Below are 22,423 nucleotides of genomic sequence, written 5' to 3' on the forward strand. Positions count from 1 at the left end.
AAAGTTGTGATAGTATCAAGCTAAGTGCTCTATATTCATAGAAGCACAAAGACTATTGCAAGCAACCCTACTGCATAATTGTGTCTTCATAACCTTGAAAGGCTTTTAAATAGTTTGGTGGCCCTGTGCAACACACATGAGAACAGGTACATTTATCAGCAGAATGTCACTTAGTTGATTATCTTGACAACAAATTCTCATCCCAAGGTTTTTGTATTGCATTCCGAAATACCTCGAGGCATTTCTCAGCAGATCGAGTTGCTCAGTTGTTGAAAAAGCCTGAAAAAATATTGCTCACATGTAGGGCTGGGTATCATTTAAAAAACGACCATACCAGTACCCTTAAAGTGATACAGATACCGGTAGAGTACTTCACTTGATACCTTATTTTCCTACTTCATTCGATGCTCATCATGTGGATGCCAGCACTGCTGTATTTATGTTTATCGGACGCCAAAGGCACTTTGTAAAGCCATACTTGCCAACGTTTTGGTGGCATCATGGCGCGCTGAACTGCCAGCTCCGTTAAATACACAGTGATCGACTTCACCGCACCACAGACTGTATGGGTTATAGCTGCTGCGGTAGCAGGCCAATCATATGCCGCATTGATGTATCGATCTGACTTTTCCACTCCAAATACCGTTAGAGATGCTTGGGCTTTGGTACCTAGTACCTATCTGATAACAGTGTGTGGAAGACAATGGGATCATTCTTTAGTGTGGGGAAATATGAGGCTGGACTTTAATATTGCCTAACTTTGTTAAAAACACAATTGTTTTCTATTAAAATAATGTATGCAATACCGGACTTGCTTATTGTCACAGATAATTGATCCAGCTATTTGAGTCAGTATTGGACCAATATCAGTATCGATGCATCTCTAATTTAATCAAACAATGCTTGTGTTGATTGGCTGCGAGCACCATACAAATATATATTTCTTCTAGGTCTGGGTACAAAAAGAATCGCAGGTATATTTTGACTGGAGAAGCTTCGACCCTACATGGCGCTGGGTTATTTCGGTCAATACCTTAAAGGTATAGAGTACCGACACTCAGCCCTACTCTCAAATAGGTCGGTGTTTATCTTCGCTCTTTGTGTGATGATTGGGATAGAACCATGCTCACAGCTCGTGCTCCTCACAGTCCCACCAGTCTGCATCTGTGTAACCCTAGCCCTCCTGTCTCGTACCAAATCTGCAAACAAGCCAAGGCTGACTTCATCCACCTCAGCTTGAACTCCAAAAAAAATCTCGTCCGCTGGGTCCAGTATTCAAGAACAACAGGGTGTGTGTTCTCCTCTGTGCCTCTTAATGGTCCTGCCTCTCAGACATCTTCCTCAGACAGCCTCCTCTGGTCTCGCCCTTGATGGAATCTTTCTAAAACTGCCATCCCCACTCTCCGCTCAACTTAGCATTTGCGTTTCTCTTTCTTTCCACCTTGTATTCGATCACTTCACTCCTCGCAACTGTGTAATGGGGCTGTCCTTAGGGACCCGTCGGGGGAGGTAAGGACCTTGAGGCAATAGGCGCTTTTTTCCTTTTATTTCCCCCCCTCTTCGAATGACGCACTGGAAATAAAGCTGGCCACCAGAGTGGAAGGAGATGGCGACTTTCTGCACCACTGGCAATACGCAAACATTTGGAAACGGTCCCGTCCAACCCTGAGGAGAGCGAGGCCCGGAAGAGCAGGCGCTCAGTGTGATTCGCCCCGAAATACCCTCCCGTCAACTGGGAACATTTGCGAAAGCAGGCCCCAAAATAAGAGCGTGTCGCCACGCCGCTGCCTGGATAGCACGAGTCCTGTAGACTCCACAGAGAGCTACTCAATGTTAAAAGAGGAAATTGTTCATTTCAGTGGGTGAAGATGAATGTCGTTGCTGCAGCTCCACAGAGGCTTCATGTAATCCAGTAAATTATGTTCTGTGGTGTGAGAGGTGATGCTTGTGTAGTTTTTCTAAGGATGAATAACCTGAAAGGGAAAAGAGCTGCTGCTAGAGACCTCAGATCAGTGTTTTTCCTCCTCCTGCTCCCCCGTGGGAAAGGTGTCGCAAGGCGCACGGGTTCATTTGCATCCCCTTGCGGCAAAAGCTTTGAAAGTCGACAAAGGCGTTTCAGTGAGGGGCTGCCAACAGATCACAGGGGACACGGGAGAATTCGCTCCCCCTTTTGTTCCTGCCTTTTGTGTTGGAGCCCCGGCTTCCGTCATGCAGATTTGTACAGATTTTCACCAGTTTCCCAGCGGAATGCGACATATTTCGGGGGTTTGATGACTGCCACCCTACCCCGCAAACAAGCATACACACACACACACACACAATAAATCCCAGCCCAATGCTATCAGTGCACCCAGCTAATCGAGCGTGCACTGCGATGCGCGATAAGGGAAGGCCGTGGCGGAGCTACAGGCCGCTGTTTTGGCGCGAGCACGCCAGTGTCATAAATCAACAGCGCCTGTTTGCTGGCTGCTGTGCTGTTTGACTGATAAAGATCCAAAAAATTTCGCGATTGTGTGTTTTATTTCTCACGAACAACCATAACAAACAACATGGCACTTGATGACTTGGGATTTATAAAGCAGTCACTGTCCAAAGTTGATACGACTGCCCGCCAAACAGCACTCCAGCACCGATTCTGTGAGCGTTATGTGTATCAGTCGGACTGAGAACAAATATTCACATAGTCCAGCTAAAATGTAAATTCCGTTGTTTGTTTTTTTGCCACCGCATACACGTCAGCTTGTCCTGTGCTCCGCTATGTATATTTACATCTTCTTACCTCCAGTCTGTGGATACACCAGCAAGAAGGCCCTTGTTTCTTTGCCCAAGTGTGAGTCAGATCATTTCATTTTAAACACATCGCAATGTGGTAATCATCACTGTTACTATCATTAGTCATACTATAAAACCAGGGCTTAGCATTGGCACCCGTCCATCCGCCAAATGCAGGGGGGAATTAGGCAGTGCCCGGTAACGCAGTGACACTTACTAGTCACTTTGGTGGGTGAAACATTCTGCATTTATATATATATATATGAAATAATTCACCCATTAAAACGTGACATTAAGATCCTACCTCTCCCATGAGCACCTGAACACACCGTTTATTCATTCTATTGGTCCATTCTTCCATCTCTTGTCTTTCGTGTCATTATGAGACAATTTCGAACAAAAAGTTACAGGAGTTACAATGTGGCGATATTTAATAGGTAAGGTAAACAGAGAAGACACAACCTGGTGAAAATGACTTACTTACTTACTTACTTAATAAGTTACCAACACACACTGGTGACAATGTCAGTGGCTAGTAACTTTGAAAAACCACTAGCCACAGTACCTGGTGAGCAAAATGTTAATGTCAGGCCCTGAATACAACCTACAAAAAATGTTGCACCTAAACCTCATCTTAGCTTTCTAGTTAATAGCTTGCTAAATGAGCTACAAAACAATTCATTGCTAATGACAGTTAGCAGGACAAATAAGCTGCTGATTAGCAAATTGGCTGTAACAATTTGTACAGCTTAAAAACATAAATGTATCATAAATGTCAACATCAGTCAGTTTAGATGTACATTCACCCCCCCTTTGAGCTCTGTTTTGGTCTCCAAATATTGAGCTCTTTAGCTGCTAAATGCTACGCTCAGTTCACCAGCTAGTTGCTAACTTTATCCGTCTGCTGTTTGGGCAGGTAGCGGTTGCTACTGTGCGTTTATTAGTTTATTAGTGTTTCAGTCTGAGACTCTCATGACAGCTTCCCAGCGAGTGATTTCCATGCAGGCGAACATGTCATATCCTGGTATGCCTCATACTCCAGGATTTAAGAATGACTTCCTTTCTTAGTGTTTAGTGCAGACGTATGTCTGCTGCTGACTCATTGAGCCCCATCATGTTTACAGTCAGAGCCAGCTGGTGCGGGGGGGGGGGGGGGGGGGGTTATGTACCCGCCATGTCCATCACGGACCTCTGAGAGTCGGCCTCATCTCCACCTCACATTTATCCATCCTCTCCCCCCCCGTCATTCACCTTTGTTGTTCTTCTTCTGCAGACGTGGACGAGTGTGCGACCAGCACCCACGGTTGCCGGCCCGGCAAGCGCTGCGTGAACATGGTGGGCTCATTTGTATGCGAGCCGCGGGTCGCCTGTCCTGCCGGCTACCACCTGAGGAACGGCGCTTGTGAGGGTGAGTTCATTGTTCCTGATGCATTTCGTTAAGCCAATTTACCCAGCAGTCACTTTCAGAGCCACTAAAGTGGTCCTGATGATGTCTGATGATATCTTGTTTAACATGCAGCACAGGGTTGTTTACCTTCTATTTTAATAGAGAGCAGAAAGGTCAGTAAAGCAGAACCACAACCCTATCATCAGGCAATAATGCCAATTTGGGGCAATTCTGCAAAAGCCAGGGTTACTGTTTGTGTCAACAGTGTGTTTTTAATCCCATTACAATGTTTTTTTAAGGAATAGTTAAACATATTGTGGAATGCACAGCTATATGAGATTGATGCCACTCCCACATCTGTTTTGTACATATGAAGTTGGAACCAGCAGCTAGCTATGCAAGAACGTTTAAAGTTCACTATTTTAAAAGTTATATCTCATTGGTTCAATCCATCCAAAAAACCAAGAGGTAAGTTGTGGTTTTATGAGCTGGACTATGTCCTAGCTGGGCACATTTACTTGCTGGAGTCTCTGCCGGTTGCCTGGCAACCATCGAAGGGATGATACCATGGGTACATCCCAAGGGTACTTCTCAAGTCTCTTAATTGCATCCCCGTTTCCCTCACTTGGGTCCTTTCCTTGCGTCTTAGTCCCTCCCACCAGGGATGCATGGAGGAAACCATGTGAGGAGAGAGGAAACGAGGAAATATGTTTTAAGAGACATGAGACGTTCTTTCCTCAGTTGCGTCACGTGAAGCGACGTCTGTTTCTGATGACGGTGGCTGATGATCACAGCTGATCAGCTGTCAGTCGGCTTTAACAGCTGGAGAGACTTTTGAGACTTTTGTCTGTTCACATGATCACTGTACTTAATAATAGTAACTAATAATACTAATAACTAATAGAGACACACAGTTATCATCAGTGTAGAGGTGTTTTCTCTTAGTAGGCTGTTAACAAACTGTCCTGTGTTCTGTTTATAAGCACAGGATCCATTTCTTCCGGTGGAATGCGATCGTCTTATTTATGAATTATTTGCGTCTGTACGTTTTGAAATTGTGACTGTGGCATCATTATTAAATAACCCAGAATATGATTATTGTTTCTCTTAAATGATAAAACTCATCAAACACTCAGGAATGATGTAAAAAGTGTTTCGTCTCTCCAGCTCTCTCTGACTTTAATTGTTTCCATAATAAAAGTTATTGAGGGAAATATCAGATCATGAAAACACAAATCTTTCTAATAAATGAAGAAAGTTGTTTGTGGTCCTTTTGTTGTTCAGACTACAGTGAACATTTATTTAAACCAGATGTTGAATCAGAAACCTAATCAAATATAAACTAGAGTTTATTCTGTTTTCACTCTGGTGTTAAACTCCAGTCAGTCAGTCCGATCGGCTGCAGCGTCCAATCACATAACTGATGAACAATGAGGGGCGTGTCGGCCGTTAAAAGACTTCCTGGAAGTCTGTTCTCGTGGTTCCTCGCTCATGGCTCCTCCGAGGTCCCTCCTCCATCCTCGCTCCTCGCTCCTCTGAGCTACATTAAAGCTTTGGGACGGCCGTCAATATGGCGGCACAGAAACAACTTCCGGTTCAAGCGAGGATCAAGGAGCGAGAAAACGACAATTAAGAGACTTGAGAAGTACCCCATGTCTCTTAATTGCATCCCCGTTTCCCTCACTTGGGTCCTTTCCTTGCGTCTTAGTCCCTCCCACTAGGGATGCATGGAAGAAACCATGCGAGGAGAGAGGAAACAAGGAAATATGTTTTAAGAGACATGAGATGTCCTTTCCTCTGAAGTGTCTCGTGAAGCGAGTCTGTTTCTGATGATGGAGGATCAGCTGTGAGTCGGCTTTAACAGCTGGAGAGACTTTTGATAAGTTTGTGTCTGTTCACATGATCACTGTACTTAATAATAGTAACTAATAATTAGTGCTGGGCAAGTTAACGTGTTAATTTCGCGTTAACGCATTCATTAATTAACGCCGACAATTATTTTATCGCGCGTTAACGCATTTTTTAAATTTATTATAATTATTATTATTTATTTTTTTTTATTTTTTTTATTGAAAGACAAGAGACAATACATATACATAACAACAAGAGGATGACAAGAACAGTGGGATAAAAGCCAGCAAACATCCTATAGTCAGTCATTTTAGTGCACCTATATGCTGAAATTCACGGTAAACGCATTTAAAGGGCACAGATCGGGAGCGAGCGAAGGACTTTGAAAGTTAGCGGAAAGATTAACGTGAGACAACATCCGGTTTCTTCAGACGAACATCCGGTTTTCAGAATAAGATGCCAACAAAGTATGAATTATATTCACATTTAGTATAAAACATGCTACCTGCATCTCGTGAACCAAATGTTATTGCCCTTTTGTTCATATAGCAGTACTTTTAAAATAAAAGTGCACAATACACTACTTTTGAATTCATTATTGAACTTTGCCATAACAATGCGATTAATCGCAAAAAATCCATGCGATTAATCGCGATTAAATATTTTAATCATTGCCCAGCACTAATATATATACAGTATATATATATATATATATATATATGAAACGCTGCCCCTAGTGGTTTGGCTACATCTTACACATTGCACCTTTCAAGGTTAGGAAAAGACCGACTAAACCGTGGTTATAAACCCGGAAATGATACCTAGCGACACTGGGTTGCGTTACATCTGGCTGAAAACCATAATACTCATTCATATGTAGTGACGGGCCTCGCGTTGGGAGGTTCTGAACATTACCTTCACTTAATAACTTGGCACTTAGTTTGGCCGAGTGCTCGTGTTTGTGTTGGAGCGTGTTACTCTGTGTTGCCTCAGCAATTTAACCAGCGGCGCACAGGTCCAACACTCCTGACTCATACTGAGGCACTGCCGGATTCTATTGCTCTTTCTAATTGTATGTCTGAAAACCCAATGATAATTTGTCCTTAAAGAGCCCTTTGAGCGTGCACATACCCTGAATAGGCTACTACAACATGAATAGGTGCAATTGGAGTGTCCTGGGTTTATTCATGTCAGACAGTTGTTTTCAAAGAGGCTCTTTCACAGGACCAGGATATAATTAGACGCCTCATTTTGACCCCCATCCCTGTTTAGAGGAATACAATCAACATTAGTGACAGAGGAATCCACACAAATCCTCAGGGTGGTGTGTAGAAACAGAGTAATGTGGATTATTTAGAATCATATTCATTCCTACCATACTGTGACAATTGCATGTTGGTGGTCATGAGTCAGCAGGGCTTCATTGAGATTTATGCAACAGGTTTTGGCCCCAGTGGTGATGTTTGTGCTGCCGTTCGGTATGTGACAAGATAATCACCCAGAGAGGAAGCGCTTTGAAGCTCCGCGACTCCGTGTCATTACTTCTTGCCACCAGGGAGGACGAATCAATGTCGCTCGATAATGAAGGTAATATTTAGCCGGCCATCCAACAGGGGGGGGCAACTAATTGGCTTCATGAAAGCAACGACGTTGGCGATGACTGGTGGGGGAAGACGAGTCTCAGAGGAACCCGACGTGACGGGAACTCCTGAGAAACAGGCTCGCGGCGCAGAGGAACAACTTTTCCATTTACACTCTATCCATCGCTCATGAGATTCAATAACTGTCATTTAAGAAGTTTTGCTCAACTTCTCCTAATTGCAGAGTTGTGATACAGTATTTTTTATAGGAGGGGGATTTTTTTCCTTCACATTCACAGTATCTGGGACGCTGCACATGTTTGTTCTGTGCTTGAGCCACAGTGCCACCTGCTGTACCTGACAAGCTGAAAGCACATTTAAGCTCTTAACATTTAAATAAAGTGTGGTCTGATGACTTTATCTGGTCTGCTCTTTCTTCCAGACGCTGATGAATGTGCTCTGCGGACCCATAACTGCGGTGCGGGCTTTGCGTGTGAGAACACCGCGGGCTCTTTCCTCTGTAAACCCAAACACAAGTGCATCAGCGGCTTCACACAGGACTCCCATGGCAACTGTGTCGGTAAGACACAATATATATACATATATATATATATATATACATATATATATATATATACATATATATATATATATATATATATATATATACACATATATATATATACATATATATATATATATATACATATATATATACATACATATATATATACATATATATATACATATATATATATACACATATATATATATACATATACATATATATATATATATATATATGCTCGGAGGCTTCCTTTAGCTTTCTCAAATGTAAAGTGTTTATTGTGATTTTCAGTAATCTTTTTGTAATCTATATGGCTTGTGCACCTGCCTGTTCAGCAATTCCCATCTAACGGACACGACAATTCAGCTTGGTTGTCTTTTTGATACTCATTCAGTCAAAATACTATCCCATGTCTATTATTTTGTCCACCCACTTCCACCTGACTACATGCATTAAATCTGCAATCCATAATCTGCTCCGTCAACACTGCTCCCCGAGTATTGGACTACTATATTAAGAAGACACGATTAACATCAACAAGTATTTACTTATGGAGCAGTGTATTTACACTGCTCCATAATTGTTCTGTTAAAATCACGGGGAGGAAGTAGACATCAATAGACCTGTCAATCAGGATTAAACCTCCAAGCAATCACTCTGCTGTGTCATTTTTATTCAGCTGTCTTTAATTGTGATTGTGTGTGTGTGTGTGTGTGTGTGTGTGTGTGTGTGTGTGTTTCTGCAGACATAAATGAGTGCAGCAGCCTGAGTGAGCCGTGCAGCTCAGGCTTTAACTGTATCAACACAGTGGGCTCCTACACGTGCCAGCAGAAGATCATAATGTGCAGCCACGGCTACCACGTCAGCCCCGATGGAGCCAAGTGTGTCGGTGAGATTTACTTCCTACACACAACAGCGTGGAATGAGGAGACTGGCGACTGTGGAAACATGTGAATGAAAGCATTGAAGTTGCATTTGGTTCACACACAAGCGCTCAAGTGCGTTGTTGTCAGAATGCCATAATAGGGTAGAATGAGCCTGAATATCATCTAGTTAAGGTCAGTTATATTGAGGGCAAAATTAAACACACTATACATTGTAAAGACAATTTAAAATAATTGGTGATATGAATAGATAGACGAAATATATATGTTTATTCATGAAACCGTGAAATAACCACGAAGTAATGGAATACAACTCCCCTCATTATTATGGTTTCTTCACAGCTACAGAGTTTATTGCAGGCATTGTTTTATTTCAATGTACCTCAAGTGAAGGGGCAAAATGCAAAGTGCTGTACAAAGGCCAACACTTACAGTATGTTCTTACTGTTACCATACATCTGTATGTACGTCTGTCTCATGGACACGATATCTCAGGAATACCTTCAAGGGAAATTCTTCATATTTGACACAGTATCGTCCAATTAGACCCACGGCTGAACTGATTACATTTTGGTAGTCAAAGGTCAAAAGTCAAGTTAACTGTGACCTCATGTCCGATTCATTCTTATGAACGCAATATCTCTGTCCGCCTTGAGCGATTTCCTTCATATTTGCAATACGGTCGCCTTGCTTTCTAGGCTGAACTGATCCGAATTTGGAGGTCAAAGGTCTCCTTGACCTCACAAATCCCTTTCTTAGCCATGACTCAAGAATGAGATGACAATTCCACACAAATGTTTGATTTGGACTGACGTGGATGTTAACAGACAACAACGGAAAACATAATAATTAGTTGTTCTAGCTCTGAATTGGTATGAATGCTGATATAGCAGCATTCCCATAAAATCAATGAATTAATAATGTGCACCCTCACTTCACCGTTATCACTGATGCTCGGTGGACGGGTACCATTGAGGTTTTGGCCGGTTTAATCACCTACTGCAAAGCCCTCCTGTCCTGGGCCGAGCACCTTCTATGCCAGTTTGTAATGTTTCCAGTCAGGTTTCTATTGCTCCTTTGTAAAAAGAAAAGAAAAGAATCTTACGAAATACAGCCGTCTCTGAGCTTTCTCCTTCAGGGTGTAGAAATGTGATGACCACGTCAGGTTCTCAGTATTGCTGATTCACAGCAACCGTTCACCCACTCCACCTCAGCTCCATTGATGTCGTGTGTGTCCTCAACTCTTTTTCTCAAAAAATGAGTCATCATCTCTTTGGTTTGTCTGACGTTGAGCAGTACGTTGTTCTCTGAGCACCACTCTGCAAGGTTGTAGATTCCCTCTCCACATGAAGTCTCCTCTTTGGTTTTAATCCAGGAGATGACGGTAGTGTCGTCTGCAAACTTCACAGCACAGTTTGCTTTTGTGGCCTGTGATTGTCTGAGGAATAGTCTTACCACAAGGTCTGTTAGTAACACTGCTGAGCTAGAGCTTTTGGTGGTAACACATGATCTTCATCAGCATCATGCGATATGATCAAAAGCTTCACAACAGCTACTAAATAGTCCTTGTTGTGAGATTGCTTTCTCAATCTGTTGATCATTTTCTAGCCACGCTAGCAGCATGGCTTTAGCTAACTTTGGTCCAGACTGAAATATCTCAACAACTCATTAAAGTTTGGTCCCCAAAGGATGAATCCTACTGACATTTCCTCTAACGCCAACACAAGGTTGACATTTGTGGTTTTGTCCAACATTCACATTCCCCTTTGAATGAATCCTCATTACTTGGGTGACAAATCAATCCCCACTTTCATTAATGGCATTCCCATCATCCTCAGCTGTACTTTGTGCTTAGTGTCTTATAGCATGCTAACATGCTAAACTAAGATGGTCAACAAGGTACAAGTTATACCTCAAGCCTGTTAGCATTGTCACTGTAGGTTTGCATATTAACGTTAGTGTTTAGCTCAAAGCACAGATGTGCAGCTTTACTGAGCCGCATGGCTGTAACTCTTAGATCTTAGCCCAACCAACAGCTCTAAACATTAACATAAATATTTTACTAATGCTGATAACTGTTAGGCTCGAGAAATCACACCAATAATACATCTAGGCTCAAAACTGTTTGGCTGTGTTTAAGTTAGACCCCAGTCAGGTGCAGAGGGGGTCATTGCTGACACGCTTTACCTTTCTCTCTGCCTGTTTAGACATTGATGAGTGTCAGATGGGGACACACCGCTGCGGAGTGGGCCAAATCTGTCACAACCTCCCTGGCAGCTACCGCTGTGACTGTCAGACGGGCTACCAGTATGACGCCCTGCGCAAAGTCTGCACAGGTAGGTTTTGCTGTGTCAAGTCTGTGAGATGATGACAAGCAGATTGGAGTTTTAGTCGTCCAAACTGTATTTGACACCAAAAAATGATATATACTATTACTACTATATTATTTAGACCTCATTGTACAGAGTGACAACAAGGTGGGAACACACTGAGGACATGATGGAGAGATGGGGACTGACAGGGTTTGGAAAAATCAGGGAAAATCCTCACTTATTGCTTTGTAGGTGAGCTACTTTAATGTGTATTATACCAAATTGGGAGCATTTCGATTGCCTCTCAACGGCTCTCAACATGGCGTCGCCTGACAATACTAACAGCATGAACTACAGTGAGATGTGCTGACAGAGCTAACGGTGTTAACCTGAGGGGGTGGGTGTTGTTTATAACCTGATGACATTTCAAGACCAAAGTCATAGTCAATGGATTTGATGTTTACATTTGGAGCAGATTTCATTCTTTCTTTTTCGTCTATTATTATTTGAATTCAGTTTTCCTGCAGTTTTTAGCCAGATATCTAGCTCTTTAAATGAATTAAAAAACTGAGATTGTTTCCGTTTGACTTGGATCCCTCCTCCCCAGTGACCCACCCAGGATACAATAAATGGGCTGAAAGCAACAAAAAGACAACAACAATTTTGCTCACAATTCATTCATTCTTCGACAACAAGATATAATGCCATCAGATTCCTTTTAAATGTGCATATTCAAGTAGAGCTTTAACAGCAGCTTTAGCAGCTTTGAAATAAACGGCCTGCATATGTTGAAGAGGATGAACATTGACACGTCACTAGACTGGCAGAAACACTCAACTGTTACAAAACATTGATGCACAAGCTGTTCTTTACAAGGCCGCAGGTCCTGATTGTGTGTCTACCTGACATTCTCTCTCTTGTGCAGCAGAGACTGACTTAATCCCCATCTGTCTTTCCTAAAATATGTATGAGGAGTGTGTGGAGGAGAAACAGTTGGTTTGAAGTTGTGTTCAAAAATGAATGGAATGACAGAGATATTTTATATTAAACTTTATTTTTTCTAAATGTTAATCTCAATAGTGTTAGTGGGGCTTTTATTCTCTCAGCACGTCTGTGGATACTTCTTTACGTAAGCATAATGCACTTGAGAGAAAACAATATTTGCCTTGTTTTTTTCAATATTTGCGAGAATTTTATCTCAGAATTCTGGGGAAATGTTTTCATGACAAAAAATTCTGCTTTTATGAATTAACGACCTGATAATGCTGCGTGAAGCTCTCACCTTCATGGAGTGCGGTTGCTGCTGCCGATCAGCCTCACCCATCACCAGTGCTCTACGATTACAAGTACGGGATCAACACAGGCAGCTATCTCAGGCTTGACTTCAGTCTTATGTCTGTGAAGCCACACCGGTTCAACTGATCCCAGAGAAACACCGCCATGTCCAGCAGATCAGAATGGGCTTTACATCTGATTAACTGCAAAGTCGACAAACTAATGATACCATATGTTCGGTTTCTGTTTCTGTTTCTGTATTATTAATAGGAAACCAAAATAAAACTGGATCAAACTAAACGGTTGCTTTCATGAAATAGAGCTGTCAAGTAAATGAGAGCTTTCCTTAGGAATCTCTTTCAGAACAAAGACAGAGCAGGATTTTATCTTTTCACCAGCTAGATTTTAAAAAGGAACCAACCGGAAAACTCTTTTCCAAAGTGATAACAATACTAACGTGATGGAGTTTCTGTGCTCTGAACTTGAGCGGCAGGCGAAAACAGCGTTTCATGTGAAAAAAGTCCACCTACACATTGCTGGGGCGTGTGTCTGAATGAGGCCCGGCATTGAGTCCTCAGTGGCCGTCCTCAGTGGCAGTATCCGTTTGCTGCCTTAATAGCTGCTGTTCTCCTGCACTGACAGATGTAAATGAGTGCTGGCACTACCCCGGCAGGCTGTGCACCCAGACCTGTGAAAACACCCCAGGCTCCTACCACTGCTCATGCACAGCCGGCTTCTCCCTGGCATTTGATGGCAAGAACTGTGAAGGTAAGCTAGACTGTTTTTTTCTCGCTCTCTCTCTCTAACATATGAAGAATTGTTTACATGGACTGCCTTATTTCCCTTGAAGAACTTTAGGCGAGGTATAAGCCTCTGGGGAGAAAGCCGAATGCAGCCTTTGTAAGTCTTCGTCATCGGTAAAAAACGTTTTCTGTTGGGATTCAATTTAGTGTCCATCTCCGGGATGCAGAGGTGTCTGACATAATGGTTTCCAGGTTCAGGGACTGTCAGTCAGGTGCGTCAAAGACGAGGTTGTGCTTCAAAGAAGGTGACCGGGAGCGCAATTCACATTACGTTGAGGTTGTCGCAGCCATTATTCAGGGTTCTTAATCTTAATCAAGTTGTGGTGGTTTCCGTTCACGGCCTAAAGGTGAAGCTTTCCATCTCCTCAGGGTTTTTCTTTTCGTTTGTTTAAAGCTTGTGCGAGCGACATGATTAGATTTTGATTAGTGCTTTTCAGACTAATTCGTTCCAGAAACTTGAAGCTCGTCTTTCTTTGGTAAGCAGTTAAATAACACAATTTAGAAACCTTCAAAATATGCTGAAGTGGTATTCCCACAATGCACCTCCTCGGGTATCACCATAGGAACTTATTTTTCTTTAACCCTTTCTTCTGATGCTGCTTCTGTAGGTGGTGCTCATCTCTTTGCCTGTTGAAATGTTATTTATTTATTCCATCAAAGGATGATTGATGGCAGTATTTTATATAATCATTGTTGTCAACAAATCCCATGAAGACCTTAACTGTTTTCTGCTAACAAGTAATGTGTGTATATCTTCTTTCTCTGTGCCATAGAGCGCCATTGTTATCCAAAATCTGTTAAAAACACATCAATGAGCTACACTGTTTTCATTACTACTGTCTTTTACTTTAAGCTCAGTCCCCATACAACGTCCTGCTACCTGAAATACTCATCAGAGCACTAAATGTGTAAATGTTGTGAAAATAGCCGCCAACAAATACACAATTCCCTACTGTTTGAGTAACAATTGCTAAAAACTACAGTGATCTGCAGTTTTAGAAAGTGACTGGGACTTTAAAACAAATTCAACTCAACATTTGTGTCTCATTTACAGACGTATGTCTTCTGTAATCAATGGGCTCGGAGCAATCGGAGTATTTAGAGAGCTTTTTCGTACGAGATAAATCGTTGTCAAATGTCAATTTTCATAGGATTCATTGACGATAAAAGAAACGCAGGACGAGGTCAGCCATATCCTTTAAGAATATGAAAAACAGGAAGAATTCTAATCGTGTCTTTTCTTTTCTGTGCTTAGATGTAAACGAGTGTGACCAAAACCCCTGTGGCCAGGAGTGTGCCAACATCTACAGCTCATACCAATGCTACTGTCGCCAAGGCTACTACCTGAAAGAGGACGGACACGCCTGTGAAGGTATTGCATACCACTGTTACTCGGTAGAGAATGGTAGAGGTGGTGGAAAAACCGTATGCATACAACAACTCAGCCATCAATTCTACCTTTCTGCAAAAATAATAATGTTCGGTTATGATTGACATTGTCAAGGAGGTATTCATTTACCAAAGACTGTCTAAAGAAGTGTACGTAGTCACCATGACGTCAACCATTGTTGGTGGACTACGGTTTTATAGCAGTGTGGCATTTTGGCCATTGCCGTCTTTGTTTTTTGGAACCATAAGTGCCAGGTACCGTTAGCTGCTAACGCTAGTGTTAGCTTCGCTAGCAAGGTGCATCAGTAATTCAGCTTAACTGTGATATTAATTGGGATGCTAATTTCAGCTGGCAAAAAACAGGCTTAAAACAAAATGTCGTGGTAGAAACTTGTCACTCAAAACGGCCACGCCCTTAATTATGCCTAACTTTTAGCCTTAATCTAATTTCAATGGGTGAGCGATATAAAAATGCACCCTGTACAGTTTTACTGAACGGATAAATAATCTACGCATTAGTCGGCCTCAAGTGGACATTTGAGGAACTGCAGGTTTTGGCACTTCTGCGTTGGCTTCATTTTTCATCCCAGAGGTCGTTGCTTGTAATTAACTTGTATGTTTATTATTGAGGTTGTTGCTTGCATTGCTGTTGAAATGGACTACCGTAAATTCCGGCATATAAGCCGCTACTTTTTTTCACACGCTTTGAGACTGCGGCTTTTACAACGATGCGGCTAATTGATGGATTTTCATAGGCTAACTAGCTTTGCCGCCAACACATTTAACCTCGTCATATCAGACCAATGAAATTACCGAACAGGTCACAGTGGACCAATGAAACTGTTTCGGCAAACTCACACACTTAATTCTTCAGATCACCCATTTTGCGCTTCGTGCACGCACCCTCATCATGGAAAAGACACGAAGAAATGCATATGATGCGGCTTTCAAGTTAAAAGCGATCCGTCTGGCTGTCGAAGAAGGAAATAGAGCTGCTGCACGTACGCTCGGCATCAATGAATCGATGGTGAGACGCTGGAGACGGCAGCATGAAGAACTGACTCGCTGCAAAAAGACGACAAAAGCTTTCAGAGGCAAGAAAAGCAGATGGCCCGAACTTGAAAACGTTCTTGAAGACTGGGTGAACACACAGAGAGCAGACAGCCGAGGTGTTTCCACCGTGCAGATCCGACTGAAAGCTAAAACAATCGCCACCGAAAAGAATATTGAAGATTTTAGAGGTGGACCATCTTGGTGTTTCAGATTTATGCAACGAAAAGGCCTGTCAATTAGGGCACGGAGGGAGTTGCTGACACATAGTCATGTGTCAGCAACTCCCTCCCGACTTCAAGTAAAAAAATTACAAACTTCAGCGAATTCACTCAAAGAAAGATAGCCGAAAATTCCATTGGACCAGACGACATCATAAATATGGATGAAGTACCTTTGACGTTTGACCTACATCTCACTAGGACGATGGCGATAGTGATCAATGACTTTTGCTGGTAGGTTCCTGTATTTTCGCCAAGAAAATGTGTGACGAAATAATTACATACCTTCAGGCTGTTCAATTCCGATACTGAAGAAGACAACTTTAGTACTGTTAAAAGCACTGTTCTGAAAAAAAAGCATTTGTGGTATGTATGTTGTTGTGGATGTTACCGGCATTTATTTAATTCAAAGTTAAAAAAAATCTTTCCTGTAACCTTAATATCTCATGTTTCAACAGGGACACCTGCGGCTTATAGACAAGTGCGGCTTATTTATGTACAATTTCTTTTTTCTTTTAAAAATGAGCAGGTGCGGCCTATATATAGGTGCGCTCTATAGTCCGGAATTTACGGTACATTATATTGAGATGCGCTCCATTTACAAACATTAGAAACCAATACCACACCACCACTAACTACGATCTCAAGGATAAACATATAGTTGGATTAGCTGGACATTACATGCTTTGTAAAGTTAGATAATGTGACAGCGCTGTTGTACTAGATTTCATTAGATTGTATAGGTGTATCTTAAATAATGGCTTGGGAGTGTACGGGTTTTTTACTTGCTGGGAAGTTGTTCTGCAGCCAAGTGGCCAAAAAACAAAAAGGGCAGTTTTAAACTTTGGTCCTCCCTTATCTACATATAGGGCCTTTACATTTGTTAGTTAAAAATGTAGCATTTTCTCTGTAGCTCTGTTTTTATTCTTTTTGAGACGGTAGATAAAAAAGATTCGTGGTGGATGAAACCTGTGGCTGTCTGCACATCAGATCTTGAGACAGAACTGCAAATAGTTTCAAGTGACAGTAAATATTCATAACACAGACATGAACCTGCCTTTAGTTTTTTACCAAAGACTGTATGTAAGAAGTGGACGTAGTTATCGTGACGTCACCCATTGCTTTGTGGACTGTTGTTTTGAAGCCTTGAGTTGCTTTGGCGTCGCCATCTTGGATTACGGCCGTCAGCATGGTGTTTTTTTTTGCAACCGATAAACAGAAGTTACCATATTTGGAATGCGGAGGAGTATACGGCTCTGGTAGGGGCAGAGACCTGTCAATCACAAGGTAGCCCCTCCCTAAAGCATACTCTGCTTTATGGTCTATTTGACTCTAAATGGACCATCATTTACTAAATGAACATCATGCTGTATTTAAGAAGACTTGAAACTAGAGATCGAGACATAAACTCATGTTTACAATGTTTACTGAGGTAATAAATCAAGAGAGAAGTAGAGTCATTTTCTCATAGACTTCTATGCAATCAGACTTCTTTTTGCATCAGCAGGAGTCGCCCCCTGCTGGTCAGTGGAGAGAATGCAAGTTTTAAGACACTTCTGTATTGTCCTCCCTCTGCAGAACTGGAGGTTGCCGCCAGCTTTCAAAACACAGCTCAAATCCAACTGATGAGATGTGTGTGTGTCTTTTTTTTTCAAACAGACATCGACGAGTGCTCCCAGAGCATCGGGAACCTTTGTACCTTCCAGTGTGTTAACGTTGCTGGCAGCTACCAGTGCGCCTGTCCTCCTCATGGATACGTCTTGTCCGCCAATGGACGCACCTGCAAAGGTGAGGCCTCAGTGAACTGTGTCGTGGTCCGACTGTAAGACCACAGCAACCAAGGGAGGCACGCCTGATGGGTTAATTAAATGAGTTCATCAAATGTAATAAAATATTAAAAACATAAACATAAAAATGTTAACTAATACATATCACCATGAAACTTCCCTAGTTTATTACTATCATAAAGACAATTGTTTTTTGTAATACAAGTTTTTAGAAATGTTATATTTAGATATGCAAATGAGGCAGTGTCTTATTAAAAAGGTGCATCTTTTTATACATTTCCAGAACAGAAATGTGAACATTGGATAAAGGCCAGGTTCAAAATTCTTGTTTTTAATTTCGATGACATTTTAGATTCAAATGTTTTTACAGAGGGAATTTAAGACAATCAATTCCAAGTGTAAGCTGTAAAGGAACAGTTCAGAAATGCATTCATTTGCTGATTTGCAGAGTTAGGTGAGAAGATGGATACCATTCTTCTTTGAGAGTGGTATCAATCTTCTCCCCTAACTCTCAGTAGAGTGAGCACACGCCACCAGACAGGAAGTCCTAAAAGTTGTAAATGCATCATAACCACTATCTGCTCTTTTTGCCCTGCCCTTTTTTATTATTTTTTATTATTATAATTGTGTAGTTTGTATTGGCGACATTGTATTGTATGCAGTCATGCCAACACAGCCACTTAAATTGAACGCTCTGAAAAAACTCTAGTGAGACCTTGAGTTGGCGATTTGTTTTGTCAATCTGCGCCACGTTACGTTCAAAGTGAGAGAATTGAATTTCAACCAAAAAAAGCATACTCTTCAAAATGAAACTGCAAAACTGTCAGTGTCCCTTTTTATTTATTGTCTTTTTCAGATGTCGATGAATGCACAACTGGAACCCACAACTGTTCATTGGGACAGACCTGCTATAACCTCCAGGGAGGCTTCAGATGTCTCTCCTTTGACTGCCCTCACAACTACAAGAAGGTGTCGGACACGTGAGTCACGTTGGTTCTCTCTGCATCTGTAGAATCTTGAAATGTTTCCCCCCAATCGTATTTAATCGCAATTATCTGTGTTTTATTGGTAAACAAGGGCATATATAGTTCTTCCTTTCAGATATAATACCGTTCAAAGTTTCCTTATTGTGCTTCTACAACAAAATGCAAGTCCTTTTATTCTGCACAAGAGTAAAGAAAATGTATGATCTAGTGCGGACCAGCCCCCGCCCAGGTCAGCTGGATCCAGGGTGTTACGATGGAGCCAGGTCTCTGTAAAGACCCGGGGTCTCATTTATAACCACTGCGTACACTTCCCACGCAAAGGTTGTGATCTATAAAAACAAACGAGAGAATGTGCTCACCTGTACGTAAACGCTGACCCATGCGTACCAACATTTTGGAGATACGGGAAATTAGCGACACAGATGGTGAGATGGTGAATTAAAGCCAGACTGTGTAAATTAAACGTGAGAGGCTTCATTATACGTATAAGGATGTCTCTCTCACATTTACTTTCACTTTACATCACACGTTACTTTGCACTTATATATTCTCTTCATCATAAACCAGCAGTGGTATTAGTGCTTGTACTACTGAGCCGTAACTACAAGCACCTTTCAATCGTTCAAGACATAAACCAACTAAAACCTCAAATCAGATTCCGCTTCATATTTCACCAGCGCGTTCTGCTCTCCTCAGAGCAGAGGAGAGACCGAACTACTGACACTGGTGGTCAGCTGTGGAGCAGCTGATGAAATCACCATCATCTGTGAGAGAACGTCAACTAGTGTTAAAGAACTGCAGAACAGCACCGTTACGCGGTCCGCTCGGAGGAGTTGGAAGCAGATGTAGTGCGCTGTCCGGGATGTGCTCACCGAGCCAGGTTTCAGTGAAGCACAGGGCGGCGGATCTGCTAAAGTCCTCAATACTGAGCAGATGTCACCAAGTACACCAGGTTTACTCCATAGTGACAGATACAGCATACTGAACACAGACGAGCTGTAAACGGCTATCTGATGAGCTCACTGCAGTAACCATGGTGACTGTCACACACTCTGCCTTCTCCTCACCTGCAAGTCTGCACCGCCTGCACAGAAGCATTGAGTACATTAGCAAAGTGTTCACCTATCAAACTTCATTTAAAAGAATACTCTCCACGGTGGTGGGTACCACCGACTGTTCGGATCATTTTGGACTCGATCAGTCTGATTGCTGTAAACATAAACACTACGGTGAGACTCGTGATGTGTTGTGCTGAACCATAGATACTCTGGCGCTGTTAATTGCGTAAATGGAAGAAATAGGAGCGAATGAGTGTTCTTCCTCCTGGTAGTTGCCGTGATTCCCCGTAAAGACCCTCTGATCAGCAGCTCACTTCTATGCATCAACATTCATAAGGTGCTTCGCATTGAGCATGTATGGTTGAATGTGGGCGTGGAGAGGCCAGGATGTGAGGCTGAACCAGCTGCTCACATTTACAGGTTGATTTGGCATTTATTCATTTGTTATCAATCTGAATATTTTTTGGCGTATGTGCATTTCCTCCTACGCAAACATTTAGTTTGGATCCTACACACTGTTTTATAAATGAGACCCCTGGGGGCACAACAGTCTCTGATTTCCCATTGCTGGGTTAGCCTGAGTCTCAATTCATTCAATGTATTTTCCTGTGACCGGACATTAGCCAGGAGCATGCTGGGTAATGGAACACACCTGGGTCCAAGCTGGGTTAGCTGGGTTAGCTCATCCCGGCTCTCTTCCCCTCTCTTCCTGAGGCAGTCGCACCGTTGTTGGTGGCGTTTGGTCGGGCTGGTCGGGCCGGTCGGGCCGGGTGGTAGGAATATGTTGCCAGCAGTGATCGTCGTTCAGGACTTTTATCTTTGAGAATTGTTGTTAAAATACGTTTTCAACAGTGATTTTTAAAGAGGATTCTTATTTTGCCACTTTACCAGGCAGGTCATTCCACAGCCGAGGTATTTAATGTTCCACCCAAAGCACCAGGCCCCCAAACACTGTCATGCTTATCCACCCTCCTCCTTTCTCTCTCTTTCTCGACTCACCTTCAGCCGCTGCGAGCGGACCAGCTGTCCCAGTAACTCCTTAGACTGTCAGAAGTCCCCCGTCCGCATCATGTACTACCAGCTCGGCTTCCAGACCAACATCATCATCCCCGCCCAGATCTTCCGAATCGGACCGTCCCCTGCTTACTCCGGCGACCACATCGTCATCGGCGTTGTCAAAGGCAACGAGGAGGGCTACTTCAGCACCCGGAAGCTGAACAGCTTCACGGGCGCCGTCTACCTGCAGAGACAAGTCCGCGAGGCCAAAGACTTCCTGATCGATGTGGAGATGAAGCTGCTGAGGCAGGGGACATTCACCTCGTTCCTCGCCAGGATCTACGTCTTCATCATGTCTAGCGCTGTGTAACACCACAGAGACACAGACAGACTGGAAACCTCATATGGTGCTCATGTTTTATATGTGCCGACTCTTTTTGTAATGCTTCCCGACAATCAAGAGTATTCAATCTTGTCGATTGTTGCCAAAGACCTTACTGTGTGCTTGTCTTTAGAAGGTTATCTTGAGATCTTCAGATTTTCTTTGACAGTCATATTTCCCTGAGAATCCTTTTATTTGTATTTACCAAAGTGTTTTTCAGTTTGACTCTTGCTGGTGTAATTTAGCGTTAATGCACCACCATTGTTAGCGTCTACTCAGGCTGTTGGTGCTTACGGACGGTGGCACGGTGCTGCACAGGTCACTGCACACGTCTGGGTTAGTGTTTAAGTGCGCTGTCGACTCTCTTTAAGAGTTGCTCTTTAACCTCCCTATGCAAATGTTCATTATCATGAGAGTTATTCATGAAAGTCTGAAGAAAGTAATAAAGCTTTGCAGCATTAGAAGTTAACGGCACTTGTCCACTGCAGAGGCTCAGAAATTACGTTTGTAAATTATGTTTCCCCTGTTCATTCAATTGGTAAGAAAAAGCTAAATGCTTTTTAGTTTCATAATTTTACCACTAATCAGTTGATAGAATGAATTAAAACCTATTTTTTATTTTTTCATTAGACAATTCACTAGCTATAAAATGTGATCATTTATCATTTTTTACATTTTCCTCACAAAATATCCTTCTTTCCTCATGCTTATATGAAATGGCCTTGCCAAGGATTGATCCAGTGTGTGTGTGTGTGTGTGTGTGCGTGTGTGTGCGTGCGTGTGCGTGATTTGATTTATTTTACCAACTGATTGGTGTTCTATTTCTTTTTTCAAAACATGTAAATGAATCAACAAACCGTATCATTGATTGATGTATTCAGTTATATCTTTGATTCTTTGGTCACTGTTGGGCCTCCGTAGCCACGGCCCAAATGTGTTGATGTGGTTATAAAAAAAAGTAGCACATGCTTCAAATAGTGTTTGATCAGCATTTGGTGTATATTATTTTGTTTAAAGATGTAATCTGGATGAGATGGAAAGGTAATTCAGTGCGATCCACATTAGAAACCACCATAAACCAGCACTGAGAATATTAATGTAGCGGAACTGTTGATGATTTTA

At 42.3% G+C, this 22,423-nt stretch overlaps 1 protein-coding gene across 1 annotated transcript in view; it reads left to right on the forward strand.

Moving 5' to 3' along the window:
* fbln2 (fibulin 2) overlaps positions 1-21,289 on the forward strand; it is a 62,866-nt gene extending 41,577 nt beyond the window's left edge. The window contains exons 8-16 of the mRNA XM_076096873.1: positions 4,046-4,180; positions 8,033-8,170; positions 8,904-9,047; positions 11,250-11,378; positions 13,272-13,397; positions 14,688-14,804; positions 17,752-17,880; positions 18,736-18,859; positions 20,929-21,289. Of these exons, the coding sequence (XP_075952988.1) occupies positions 4,046-4,180; positions 8,033-8,170; positions 8,904-9,047; positions 11,250-11,378; positions 13,272-13,397; positions 14,688-14,804; positions 17,752-17,880; positions 18,736-18,859; positions 20,929-21,289 (1,403 nt within the window). The remainder of the gene's footprint in view (positions 1-4,045; positions 4,181-8,032; positions 8,171-8,903; positions 9,048-11,249; positions 11,379-13,271; positions 13,398-14,687; positions 14,805-17,751; positions 17,881-18,735; positions 18,860-20,928) is intronic.
* Positions 21,290-22,423: the final 1,134 nt, after the last annotated feature.

This window comes from Anarhichas minor, unplaced genomic scaffold, assembly GCF_050575085.1.
Source record: "Anarhichas minor isolate MPS153535 unplaced genomic scaffold, ASM5057508v1 ptg000023l, whole genome shotgun sequence".
NCBI lineage: Eukaryota > Metazoa > Chordata > Actinopteri > Perciformes > Anarhichadidae > Anarhichas > Anarhichas minor.